Below are 14,963 nucleotides of genomic sequence, written 5' to 3'. Positions count from 1 at the left end.
TTTTACTGTCTTAAATTAATATCAATATATTGTATGTATGCATCTGAAGTCTGATTAGTGTAATATGTAGCTAATCGGTGATGTATGCAATGGAGGAGGAAAGGAACTGGACACCCTACCCCATTATCTCCTGGTCTAGTTGCCTCATGAGTGGCGTCTTGTTGGTATCACTTGTGAGATTCAGACCTATCTTCGGACAGTTAACTAAACAACGTACAATTTAATATTAGAAAAATATGTTGTATAAAATTTATGATGAGGCAATATGCACATGTCATCTCGGATCACTTGTTTATAGGAATTTGATATCGAATTTTAATCCGTAAGCATTTTATATCGATTTTGACAGGAAATTTTCTCTTATATATATTTTGACAGGAAATTTTCTCAACTACTTATCAGTGTCTCTATTTCACTACCAGATGGAAAAGTGTCGTGACTACTTTATGGATACCGGTAACTGATATTTTCTCACCTGTATAGCATATGGCTCTTTGTGTTCTCCACACGGAAGTAGTACCATTGCATGTGCTTGTTGGTATACATATCTGTGCGCAGATACAGCTCATAGTAATTGTCTGTGATCTTCACCACCTTAGCCAGATTTCCAGATTCAAACCGGGACTCAAAGTGAAGACCATCCACCTGATCACCACTGGGGCAAGCATCCAGAAAGTATTTACTACCTCCGACACTTGAGCGGCTAAACTTAAATAAAAAAAAAGTGAGAAGAAACACATGACTGTGATTTCCAAAGTAATGTTTCACTTATTATAATCTACATAATCAGTAAATGCCTACATAATTGACAGCACTGACAGGGTAGTACTGGAATACAACTTGGCCTGCCTCCTCTCCTACTGGTTTTGGTTGCACTTCACGACCAGTAGGTTGGTAATATCCTTCTGGTGTTGATAGTGACGATTCTATGTGCTGAATTCGTTCATCCAGAACCTAGACATGAAAATTCCAGTTAAAACATAAACAAATTGTAAACAAATAAATCACTTAAGCACAATTAACTTTCATATAATGTATCTTCTAGAGGTGAAATTTTTCTTTTATATCTACAATTTAAAATTCTGCAAACATCCATTTCCCTATACTGAAACATGTGTCAGGAAGTAATAGAAATGTGTGTGTATGTGTGTATCCAATGCCTACCCACTTCACTTACATGAACTGGATTCCAAATTGCGGATATATAGCAGAACTATAACCCATTTTCAAGTTGCACACCACTTTAATAGGCCATGTCTGTGGAGAGTTATGTCGTGTATTAGGGTGAGTGTATGTGTAAGTGTTCATGTTAGTGTAGCGTAGGGAATGGGTGAGGATGATGAAGATGAGGAAGGGAGAAGGGGAAACCCAGTGCCAGCACATAGCCTATTCCTGCTGAATAGCACCAACACCAATAGCCAGGCTTAACATCCCGATCTGATGGACAAATCACCATCAACAGTGACATGTCTTCTCTTATATGCACTGCAGAGAGATTTGGGATTCAACTCCGGCATATTTGTGTACTATCTAGTGATTAGAAGTTGTGTATCACCACCTCTCCTAGTTCTGAGGTAGAAATTTTACATGAAAACGTCTGAACCCGTTAGGAATCGAACCCGGCCAGTTGGTCTTGAGGCAGATGCCCTACCACAGAGCTAATTAGGTGGACAGTAAGAGAAATATCACTACTATTAAATAATTACATATAATTTCTATAGTACTACGAGGCGCATCCAGAAAGTAAGTTTCCTGATTTTTTCCCCTTGAAAGTAAACATAATTAGCCGTGTCAATTGCACATGCATAACAGATCTAAATGTATCAATCATATGCCAGCCGGACAGGTCCCGCCTGGTGCCAGTAGCGTGGCAGCAGTGGTCCGAAATGGAAGCTCTTATTCCTTCTCCCGCCGCCTGCTAGGTTCGGTCGGTGATAAAGTTCTTTAATGCACAAAGCATTGCACCAATTGAAATTCATCGGCAGCTCTGTCAGGTCTATGACCCGAACATCATGAGTAAGCAGATGGTGCGTCGCTGGTGTAGGCAGTTTTCCGAAGGTCGTCAAAGTGTCCATGATGAAGAGCGCAGTGGGCGACCGTCCCTCATCAATGATGATCGTGTTGAGCTGGTGCGGCAGTGCATCATGGAGAACAGTCGCTTCACGATTACTGAGCTGAGCAGTCATTTTCCGCAGATATCGCGATCCTTGTTGCATGAGATTGTCACTAAGCACCTGCTGTTCAAAAAAGTGTGCCAGGTGGGTGCCGAAAAACCTGACACCCGAACACAAAATGCAACGTTTAGGAGCAGCACTGACATTTCTGCAACGGTATCACGATGACGGCGATGAGTTCCTCGACAGGATCGTCACGGGCGATGAGACTTGGATTTCGTACTTCACCCCAGAAACCAAGCAGCAGTCAATGCATTGGCGGCATAGTGGATCTCCGGTCAGGACGAAATTCAAACAGACGCTGTCGGTACGGAAAGTGATGTGCACGGTGTTCTGGGACAGGAAAGGCATTCTGCTCATTGACTTCCTTCCAAGAGGTGAAACAGTGAACGCTGACCGTTACTGTGAAACACTGCGAAAATTGCGATGTGCCATTCAAAACAAGAGGCGTGGAATGCTTACTGCAGGTGTTGTGCTCCTCCATGACAATGCTCGTCCACATACGGCTCGGGACACAGCAGCTGTTTTGACGGAATTTGGCTGATCATCCACCCTACAGTCCTGATCTTGCTCCCAGCGATTTTCATGTTTTCTTGCACCTCAAGAAATTCCTGTCCTCCGGTGAGCGTTTTCGCAATGACGAAGAGCTGAAGACGTCTATCACACGCTGGTTCCATTCACAGGCGGCAGAGTTCTACGACAGAGGGATACAAAAGTTGATCCCACGATACGACAAGTGTCTCAATTCTGATGGTGGCTATTTGAAAAATAGCTGAAACATTGCTGCACCTGTTGCCAATAAATGTTTTCCTGAAAGTGTGTGTTCTTTTTTTAAAAAAAAATAGGGAAACTTACTTTCTGGATGCGCCTCGTATAATCTCAAAATAATACAATTATTTTAAATGTTGTCCAACAAGCTACTTTAAACACTTTCTTAAACCTATAAAATAGTATTTATTTAAGAAATATACAGTCAAAATAATGTCTGCGTAGATAAATGTACACTACGTACATATAAAATACAGTTTCAGTGACTTCACTCAAAACTGCTTCCAGTTCAGATCTCACAGTCTTACTTTTACTGATGTTTATTCTAATGCTCAAATTTGTTAAGAAAGCAGCATTTTGTTTTGTAATACTGGCTACACTATAAAAATCGTAACCATTTTAGTACTTGGTGCTTACGTAAATTTGGCACCATCACTCTTTCCAACTCATGTAATGTGTGCAGTGCTGTAGTTGGAAAAAATTTTAGGGGGTACTGTTGAAATCTCTTTGGTCAGACTAGACTCCATACGGAGACTCGTAATGCACTTCTTTTTCGAGGTTACTTCTTTGATATGCAGTCTCCTCTGCAGGTGGGAACAAAAGGCTACAACTTATTACCGGAAGAATATTCCTTTTCTTAGTCCTAATATCGTTCATTACAATAATGCTCCTTTGCATTCAGAAGTTGAAATGTAAATAGAATATATAATATGTAACGAACTGCAAAGTTTTGTTGGTTTCACGTTTATGTCAGTATATTCCCTGATAGCCTGAATGTACTTTCGCTTGTCTTCAAGATGGAAATTTTCACACAAGTTTGAGATGGTTGTATCACTACAGATTATATCTCTTTGCATTTACAACAGCCAAATCTTTCAACGTCTCTTTTTTCTACCTGTCTTCCAATTTGTATCACTAATCTTAGATTCTGAATGTAAGCTTTTTTTTTATTCAATGCAGTGGCACTTGACTGGAGTCATTGGCCGTACAATGGCGATTAAAACTAAAATGAAAGATAGAAAACAAAATAAAATGAACAATGTGCAAGTGAAACTACGAAGGGGAGGATGTCAGCACTACTGCATTCTTTCTCTGCCCTCCCAGTATCTATCCACAAAGCTGGCATATGAAAGCACTGGACAAGTCTTAATGTGGTTTGAGTCCATGTGGTCTGAACATCCACAGAGCATCTGAATGTAAGTAGAATGTTTGTGTGGAACTGATAAGTTTCTGCTTGAGATTTTCTGCCAGGCTTCTGTGAAATTGAGCAGGTTTTATTTCAACTGTCTTTCTCCTGCTCAATATCTTTGAAAACTTTCTGTTTCGAAGCAGAGAATGCTTCCTTAACATAAGATCCTGATGAATGTACTATAGATTAAAAGACCTTAACAGTAATCTTAATAGCTTTATCAGCTTCTGGAATTGTTATATTTCTCACAATAAGATTATCACAGACTATGACATATTCTAAACAAAATCAACAGACATCATGATTTTAGCTAAACATGCATATTTACATCTTTCTTTAGAGTCTCTTTTCTTACCACTGGAGGCTTCAGTGAAATACTTTAGAAGTCTTGCAGCTTTTCCACACTGACTTCACTGTCCTGGTACTGGAGGCAACTCATCTAATAGAAAATATCTTCCCAACTTTACTGAACTTTTACTCAACTAGCTGCAGTCTTGAAGTTGTATTTGATTTTTTGAGAATATACTTTATACGACGTATTTAATTTTTAAATAAAATTTAAAATGGTTGAGGCCCTGTACTTCATTTCTTGTATCATGTACTGCTAGTTCTAATCTACAGTTAGCACAATGCCATTCAATCAAATTGTGGAAAACTTTATGTAACTCAATGACTACACCATTTTTCCTTCCCAACATAACAGAAGCTTCATCACAAGTAAATCCAAACATACTTTTACGAGAACCATAAAAAATCAGATTCTATATTATGCATCCTTGACTGAACTGCTAATTGTGTCTCAAAGTTCAATTAATTTCCAAAAAAAAAAACAATGCACAGGTGTACTTTCTGTGACTGCAAATTTTAAGCATATGATCAGTACAGGATGATAGTAGTTCTACAATAACACTGAATTTCGTATTGTTTCAAATTCAATTGTTGGCTATTTTAATTCTCATTTTAGTAGATATGTGATTCAAGACATCAGTGCGGATAAATTTGAAGTGTAAAACACTGCCCATGTCTAATCCATTTAACAGCTGGGCTTCAATGTCTGCTGGAAAATCAGTTAATGGTCTACCAAATTTTACAATTTTATGTTGATTTAAATTCTAATACGTAGTTGTTCCATACTGCACCGCATTCATCTTGTCTACTCCAGTTTATGAAGACTTCTTATTAGCATCACTCTTAATCTGCTCTGCTTTTGTAAGAGTAGTAATTCTTTTTTGTTATCTGCAGAGTATTTTGCTGTTTTTCTTAGAGTTTCCAAAACATCTAATGTCACAATTGACCCACTCTTTGGCCGATTTTAAGCATGTGCCTTGAGATGGACCTAAGCCAAGCTTACAAACTTGAACACACACAAAACAATCGAGTTTTTCAATCCTTATAACCAACCAGCTGTTTACTTTCTTAAAATAGGCTACATGCACTGACATGTGCTTTTGACCAACGTTATGGAAAATTTGTTGGTAAAGCTTTCAAAATGTCACTTACTTGTTTGACTCCAATACATCTCCTAAAGAGTCATCCTCCAAATCTAAGTCTCGTGTTCTAGAAGATTTTGCACACGTCCCTATCACTTTTTTCATCATGAGCACTATGTTCTGTTTCTTTTCTTTCTGAAGTACTCAACCAATTAAGCAAATTCATTATAACGCACAAATCAAGACTTTAATGTCCTCTATCAGAGTAGTTCAACACTTTCAATGTTCCAACCTCTACCTTAAAACTCAAGAGTCATGAATGCACACAAAGTACCATTATTTCTTTCCTCTAGCAAACAGCCAGCATTACACCTGAGCATGTTTTAAAATAATTAGCAAATCGCTGCAGCAAATTTCTTGAGGCACTATGTCATAAGGTTAGTGTTAATTAGAAATACTACAACGGTCTGCAAGCTTGAAACTAACAAATCACTACTCCTGAGGTGCCAGACCATGGCTTTCGATAAAAAAAGTGTTCAAGCAAAGGATATGAGATGCCAGCCGCTACTTTTATGCCAAATATCAAAATCAAAATAAATGTTTTCCAAACAGCTAACATCCTCCATTTTAAAGTCTATTACAGACTAGTTAAATATAATTAATGCATTTTCGAGTCTATATTTTTTTCCGGTACAGTAACAGCAAGTTTTTATTTTAGATGGTACGACATACAGTCCCATACTGACCCAACTACAGCACTGAATGTGTGAGTTGTGAGTTAAAGATGTATTCCAACTGCTTTTGTTCATTATCACTCATTTTAATAATACTATAATACTCAACAATGTGGGACATGATCCTAATTTATAAACATTAAGAACTGAATTTAAAAGGATTATTTATGACATATTTTAATATGTATGTATGAAACTCTTATATCTAAATTGCCATTATTTCCACACCATATGGCTGATGTTAAATGAGTCACTATCCCTAAACGTAGAACAATCAAAAGCTCACAAGGTAGTCAAAGTACGAAAATCATATTTTTTTAATGCTGTATATACATCACAGTAAGTACATTTTCAAAGACTCCAACTCAACAGCCCTACTATGAAAAATCACGAACTAAAAACAAATTTAATTAACAATGCGAAGTACTTGACACTCTGAAGGCCATCGTGCAGCTTGCTGTGGACAGTCTAATTCCTTGGGTAGAGCAAACAAATCTCTTGGTTCCTTTAGCTTAGCTATTGGTCTCAAAGTTCTATTGTCTGTGTTAATCTCTACTTGATTAGTCTTGAGCGTGTTTTGCAGAAAACTACTCAGGTAGCTACCTGTAAAAAAATACTGCCAGTCAGTTACTCATAATAAAAAATAATACAACTACCACAACTTACAAGATTACCATATATGATAGAATAAATTGAGTTAGTAACTTTTTATGAAAGTAGTTCTTACTCGTATGTGGCAACAATAAGAGTTCTGCAAAGATACTGTTTCAGATTTATTAATTTATTTCACAATATGTTAGAGACTTGTAAGTAAAAGATAATAATCAACCTTATTGTTTTAATAGGAATGGGGGAAGAATGATGGAATATTAAACAGGAATGTGAATTTGATTTTTTTCCACTGTTAGTAAAATTCAGACTTTACAGCATTTCAAAGATTAAATTAATCTTCGATCTTCCACATATTTTGCAACAATTCATTTCTTTTAACCTGCATCACATGAACTATAAGTAAAGATATAGATATACCATCTATTGTGCACACAAATAAGAAGCTGGACTTTCGTTTCACACATTTCCCCCAAAAAAACTTTTTTCAATAATACCAAAATGTACGATAACTGACCAAATTTATAAATTGTATGGTTAAAGTGGATATATGAATTAATTTTGCACAAATTTCTACAGAACAACTATTCATACACTGTAATCGCATCTAATAACATTTTTCTACTTACGAAAATAATTATTTAAAGAGATACTCAACATATTTATTCATTCATTCATAGTGTTCTGCCCAAGCACAGGTCTTTCATTGCAAACCCAGCGTTCTCCAGTCTTTCCTATTTTCTGCCTTCCTCTTTTTCTCCACATATGATCCATATATCTTAATGTCATCTATCACTTGATATCTTCTTCTGCCCCGAACTCTTCTCCTGTTTACCATTCCTTCCAGTGCATTCTTCAGTAGGCAGTTTCTTCTCAACCAGTGACCCAGCCAGTTCCTTTTCTTCTTTCTGATCAGTTTCAGCATCATTCTTTCTTCATGCACTCTTTCCAACACAACTTCGTTTCTTACTCTGTTCATTTCACATGCCCCATCTTTTTCCATATCCACATGCTTCTATTTGCTTCTTTTCACTTCATCGTAATGTCCATGTTCCTGCCCCATACAATGCTGCACTCTACACAAAGCACTTCACTAGGCTCTTTCTCCAGAGGTCAACAGAAGATGCTCCTTTTTCTATTAAAAGCTTTCTTTGCCATTGCTATTCTCCTTTTGACTTCTTGGCAGCAGCTCATGTTACTGCTTATAGTACATCCCAAGTATTTGAACCTGTCCACTCTACTACCTCATTTAGAATTCGCAAGTTTACCTTCTTTACTTTTCTTCCTATGACCATGGTCTTCATCTAGTTTGCACTTATCTTCATTTCATACTACTCATAACTGTCATTTAGTTCCAGTAGCATACCACTTAGTAACATCTCCTCTTCTGCTAACAACGCCATATCATCAGCAAATCTTACACACTTTATTCTTCTTCCTTCTACTATCACTCCTCCCACATTTTGAAAACAATTCTTTACTAAATCCTCCAAGTAGATGTTGAACAGGGTAGGTGATAAAGGGCATCCTTGTCGTACTCCTCTTCCTACTTCACTTCCTTCTGACATTTCTTCTCCTATCCTAATTTTGACTTGTTGTTTCATATAAAGGTTACTGGACAGCTTCCTCTCTTTCCAATCCAAGCCAATTTTTTTTAGAATCTCTACCAGTTTATTCCAATCCACTCTGTCAAAATCCACAAATACTATATACACTTCTTTATTCTTCTCTAGGTACCTTTCGCCGATTGCTCGTAGCAGTCCAATTGCATCTCTCGTACCTTTTCCCTTCCTGAAGCCAAACTGCTCTTCTTCCAACTGTTCTTCCATCTGAGAAAATAAACATCGATTCAGTACTCGCAGAAGAAACTTCACTGAGTGCAATATCAGGCTGATAGTCCTGAACTCGTTACATTTCTTGGCATTATTTTTCTTCAGTATTAGAAGCAACACTGTCTTCGTGAAATCTTCAGGCCAGGAAGGGTAAAAATAAAAGGAAGAAGAATAAAGTGCAAAAGATTTGCTGATCATATGACGTTATTAGCAGAAGAGGAGACAATACTAATGGATATGCTACTGGAGCTAAATGACAGCTGTGAGCATTATGGAATGAAGATAAATGCCAACAAGACGAAGACCATGGTTGTCGCAATAAAAATAAAGAAGATAAACTTGCGAATTCTAAAGGAGGCAGTAGAGCAAGTGAACAGCTTCATATACTTGGGATGTACTACAAACAATAACATGAGCTGCAGCCAGGAAGTCAAAAGGATAGCAATGGCAAAGGAAGCTTTTAATAGAAAAAAGAGCATCTTCTGTGGACCCTGGAAAAAGAACTAAGGGAGAGACTAGTGAAGTGCTTTGTGTGGAGTGTAGCATTGTATGGGGCAGAAACATGAATATTATGACGAAATGAAGAGAAACGAATAGAAGCATTTGAAATATGAATGGAGAAGAATGGAGCATGTGAAGTGGATAGACAGAATAAGAAAAGAAGTTGTGTTGGAAAGAATGGGTAAAGAAAGATTGATGCTCAAACTGATCAGAAATAGAAAAAGGAACTGGTTGGGTCACTGGCTGAGAATAAACTGTCTACTGAAGGATCCACTGGAAGGAAAGGTGAATGGGAGAAGAGTTCAGGGCAGAAGATGTAAGATGATAGACGATATTAAGATATTTGGATCATATGCGGAGACTAAGAGGAAGGCAAAAAATAGAAAATATTGGAGAATGCTGGGTTTGCAGTGATATACCTGCCCATGGGCAGAACACATGTATGTATGTATGCATGTATGTATGTAAATTTTAAATATGGTTTATTTAACGACACTTGCAACTGCAGAGGTTATATCAGCGTCGCCGGTGTGCCAGAACTTTTGTCCCGCAGGAGTTCTTTTACATGCCAGTAAATCTACTGACATGAGCCTGTAGCATTTAAACACACTTAAATGCCATTGACCTCGGTCAGGATCGAACCCACAACCTCGAGCATAGAAGGCCAGCGCTATACCAACTACGCTACCGAGGGCGACTGTATGTATGTATGTATGTATGTATACACACTTTCTGAATAAGAGAAACATCTGGAGTTGATTTAACGGATTAAAATGTGGTGAACTGTTTGACAAGACATGTCCATAAAGAATCATGAAAATTACATTACATGCCATAACTTCTCTAAACATCTTCAGACAAATATCTTGTACTTTCTTACTACACCAGTGTCTTTCTTTATTTGGTAATAACAATGTATTTTGCCACCCTTCTATAAGTAATACAGATATAAAACTACAAGAAAATTCGACAAAATTACAAGAGGAAATAAAATTTTGAAAAAATAAAAATTAAAATAAACCATCGACTAGACACTATTGGACTAGAATTCATACTGTAGAAAAAATAGACTAAATGTAAAAAAAAATATATATATATATATATATATATATATATATATAAAATTAAATATTCAGAAAAGGTCGTCGTCATTATCATCATCATCATCATCATCATCATGGATTAAGCCAGCTGACCCAAATAAAAATATATTTTCTACAATGTATAAGGCAGAAACTTCATATTTTGTACATTTCATACTATTTTTATACGCATTTTGCATGTAAGTTTCATTGCGATCAGATGAATGGTTTCTGAGGGATTCAAATTTAAAACAAAAATTGCACATTCTAAAAATTCATCTCTTACAAAATTTAAGTTCCGTGCATGACTATTTCTTCCACGACATACCTGATAAGGTTAGAAAAGAACTATTTAAAATTTTAAATTTACATCTATAAAGGAAGAGAATGATTTTTTTTAAACATGCAATTTAAAAATTTAAATTTTTATAGTTTCCATTAAATATGTTTTATTTTTTAATTTCGAGAGTATTTAGTTTATCAAAAAAAAGCCACAGTGTTTCGTTAACCACAGTATATAGAACATGTAGTAAAAATTTCATGTACCTAGTACCAAAACTGTGAGAGTCTTTACACTTCGGGGTGCAGCCATTTAAACATGTAATTGTTATGATTCCAAGCACCACAGAACACTGTAACTTGCTCAACATATAAATAAGAGATTGCTGATTCAAAAAAAAAAAAAAATGTTTTTGACTGAAAAGGACTAAAATTTTACCCGTCTCCCACCTTAAGTCATATCACGCCATCTATTCCATGGTCGTCCCTACTTCCATCTTCCTTTAGGTTCGTAAGGAAGTACGGGTTTAATTAATAAAATAAAACTACATCTGAAGTATAAATAACAATTAAGCCTACTCAAAAAATTTAAAACCAATCAACCAAAAATTTGTATTTAGTATCAGTTTCAAGCAGTACAGTACATACTAAAATACGGTACTACTAAACATGAAATACACAAACATTAATACACAGAAGACAGTATAAAGGTGATATCAAATGAAAACAAAATTTAAAGAGAGGAAGGCTTTCTTTAATACGGAAGTAAAAAAAAATGGAAACTAAACCAAACTATGAAATTAATTCATACCGAATCGAGTCCATTACGAAGTATAAACAAACTGCATTAACACAGTAAAAATAATAAAAGATCGCAGATACTACCTAAGTACCTTAAAAAATGAGCATGCACACACACAATACAATAGCATGCACACTACCAATGACCCAAAGTTAATGCATTTATGAGCTTCATAGTCATTTCCATAGACTGAACAGAAATAAAATCTATATATGCAATCACTCACAGAATTCTTTAGTCAACTGAAACAATGTTTTGACAGATAGACAGACAGACAAGCTGACATAGAATTTCGTAGTCCAATTACCTTATGGCTCATAAAACTTCCCAACTGATTTATAGTGAAACTTTTAAACGTCAAAGAAATAAACACGCCATTCTGATTCTCGGATCTAACTTAATGCATGCATACTTAGCTTTTTTTTTAATATTTCAGTTTTATTTACTGATATAAAAAAATAGCACTATGAAGTTAAGTCTCTTTTCTACTTTCTAATCCTATAATGATTTTATCATGACACTTGCAAATAGTTCAAAAGACAAGTGTTACATAACGTATCCATGAAATTGTAGTTGCTGAATTTCCATCAGAGAGACTTATACTTTCATCACAAGTTAAATATCTACACAGAATCTTTATCTTATTAATGATCTGGATACAAAGTTATGATACTTCATGCGTATATCATTTCAATCAGGATGAAGAGTGCAACAAATTTATGGAATGAAATATAGGCTGCACCATTAAAAAACATAACTTGGTGTTACTACGAATTTCTGTATAACTGTGTCAACTACTCGAAACGGTAGGTCAATCCTATAACGTAAATATATAACATTTTTAAACACACTAAAATATTCTAGTTATAGGAGAGACACAAGCACTTACATACACACGATTATCATTGGCAGTTTTACTACTGATTATTGAATAATTCACAGAGCCAATGTGACCCACTGACTTTAAAATGTGATGGTTCTGTCTTAAATCAAACTTAAGCATGCTATAGTTTCGTTGCATTTTCGTTCTTTAATCTGTTTGACTCAAGAGAAACATAAGTAAAGTAATACTGAACGAAAGTTTCACCTTAAATATGTCTGATTCTAATCTTAATTGGAACAATTTCCCTGATCCCAGGTTGTGCCAGATGCAACTTAATTTTGTACAAGTTTAAGAGAAGTTGGAATTAGATGAGGCAAAGTGTGAAATTAATAAATTGAGAGCTTTGAAGGATAGCATTAGTGTTTCGAATAAAGAGAGATCTCACACTTGGATGAAACCGAAGAATTCCAAATCTAGGAGTAGACGTTTCTCTGCGGATGATGCTGCATCAATCAAACTGACCAACAAATTCAGTGCTCTTCAAGCAATGAATGTTGATCAGGAGAACTCAGACCCAGTATCGACACTAGTAAAGGTAAGTCAGAAAACAGATAAGGTTAATGATTGTAGGAGTAAAGTATTGATTTTAGGAAGCAGCCATGCAAGAGGTATTTCCTCACTTTTGAAGTCGAAACTGGGTGATGAGTTTGAAGTATCTAGTGTATGTAAGCCTAATGCTCCTCTCAAGAATGTTGTTGAGGATATGATGAAATTGAGTTCAGAATTTTCTAAGAGGGATCATGTAGTTATAGTGGGTGGGCCAGGTAATAGTATTGATAACGATTGTAACTATTCTATTGAGAAAGATGTCAACAACATAATTGAGATGAGCAGCCATACCAATGTGGGATTTCTCAGTCTTTTCAGCAGGTACGACAAGCCGTATCTTCACAGGAGGGTTCGGAGCGTGAATATGCAGCTTGAGCGGGCTCTGATGAGACCTGGGGCATCACACATTGGTTTGATAGATGTAAGCCCTATAAGAAGGTATGAATATACGTCACATGGCCTGCATCTGAATGGTAGAGGCAAGGAGCACCTTTCGGTTCTTATTGCTAATAGCATCAGAGGCAGCCATGTTAAAAAGCAGAGTTGTAATATTCCTGTGTTAGTTAATGCTAGGGCTTCTCCTTTTTTAGGTTAAACCTCCCACCGGTAAGGTGTTTGAAACAAGTTCAACTAAATTGTAAATGCTCTGATGTTTCTAGTAATGAACACAGTAACTTCACTATTTTTCATCAAAATATTAGGGGATTAAAACAAAAAACTGATGAATTGATCACTTCTTTAGCAACTCAAAAGCATAAACCTCAGATATTATGTATAACTGAACATCATATGAAGCAACAGGAAATACTACAACTGTCTTTACATGGATATGTATTAGGTTCCCATTTCTGTAGACATGTCTTCCAAAAAGGGGGTGCCTGTATTTTTATCAGAGAGGATCTATTATTTAGTAAAATTGATATATCTGATTTTTGCCTTGAACAAGATATTGAAATCTGTGGAATACAAATTGGTTATGAGATATCAAATTTAATTATCTTATGTGTTTATAGGGCGCCAATGGGAGATTATAAGAAATTTACAACTAACTTAGATTCATTATTGAAAAGACTTTATAAACCACATACCGAATTTGTAATCTGTGGTGACATAAACATAGATTATCTATCAGAAAGCTCACGTAAAAGAAAATTAAACTCACTTCTTGAAACTTATAATCTTAGTCACACAGTAAGTTTTCCAACCAGAACACAAGCTGGAAGTAGTACTGCCATTGATAATATATTTATAGATAAAAGTAGATTGAATTCCTATTCAACAGTACCATTAGTCAATGGCCTGTCTGATCACGATGCACAAATTCTAAGTGTTTTCAATATGAGTGAAAAATTCCAAAGTGTTAATCTAAAAATAAAAAAAAAAGGATTATAAATGCTGAATCTCTTCATCATTTAAATACATGTCTACAAAATGAATCTTGGGAAAATGTATATAGTACCGATACCATTGATATTAATACTAAATTTAATGCATTTTTTACTACATTTACGAATTATTTCAATGAATGTTTTCCAGTCAAGGTGGTGAAAAAATGTAAAAGTAAAAACACGTGGATAACTCAGGGAATTAAAATATCATGTGCTAGAAAAAGGAATCTATATTTAATGAGTAGGAATAGTGATGATCCTCATGTTCTTAATTACTACAAGAATTACTGTAAAACTTTGACAAAAGTTATAAAAGATGCAAAGAAAATGTATCTGAATGAAAAAATACAAAATTCAGTAATAAGATTAAAACTATTTGGGATATTATTAAAAATGAAACTAATCGATATTCAAAGAGTGAAAATATTACTTGCATTAAAATCAATGATAGTAAAATAGATAACCCAAAATCAATTGCAAATCATTTTAACGACTTCTATATAAATATTATTCAGAGCTTAAACATTCAAGATTGTGCAGAAGATGCTGCACTTGGTTACCTAACTGATGCATTTAACACTGAGTTTTTAGGTCTCAAATTTATTCCCACTACCGCAGCAGAAATCATGCATGTGATAAAACAACTAAAAACAAAATATTCCTCTGGATATGATGAAATTCCAAGTAAAGTTCTGAAAGCTTGTTCTGAAATATTATCCCCTCCGTTAAGCTATCTATGCAAT

The 14,963-nt window shown here is 35.5% G+C and overlaps 1 protein-coding gene across 1 annotated transcript in view; it reads right to left on the bottom strand.

Annotated features, from left to right (window-relative positions):
• The window catches only part of LOC138701589 (cytosolic carboxypeptidase 2-like), a 165,891-nt gene that overhangs the window by 86,581 nt on the left and 64,347 nt on the right, over positions 1 to 14,963 (bottom strand). Inside the window, exons 3-5 of the mRNA XM_069828630.1 lie at positions 6,723 to 6,898; positions 802 to 954; positions 476 to 708 (exon numbers count right to left, since the gene is read on the bottom strand). Of these exons, the coding sequence (XP_069684731.1) occupies positions 476 to 708; positions 802 to 954; positions 6,723 to 6,898 (562 nt within the window). The remainder of the gene's footprint in view (positions 1 to 475; positions 709 to 801; positions 955 to 6,722; positions 6,899 to 14,963) is intronic.

The sequence above is a fragment of the Periplaneta americana genome, chromosome 6 (genome assembly GCF_040183065.1).
Source record: "Periplaneta americana isolate PAMFEO1 chromosome 6, P.americana_PAMFEO1_priV1, whole genome shotgun sequence".
Taxonomy (NCBI): domain Eukaryota; kingdom Metazoa; phylum Arthropoda; class Insecta; order Blattodea; family Blattidae; genus Periplaneta; species Periplaneta americana.
This window is presented reverse-complemented; position numbering and strand designations above follow the sequence as displayed.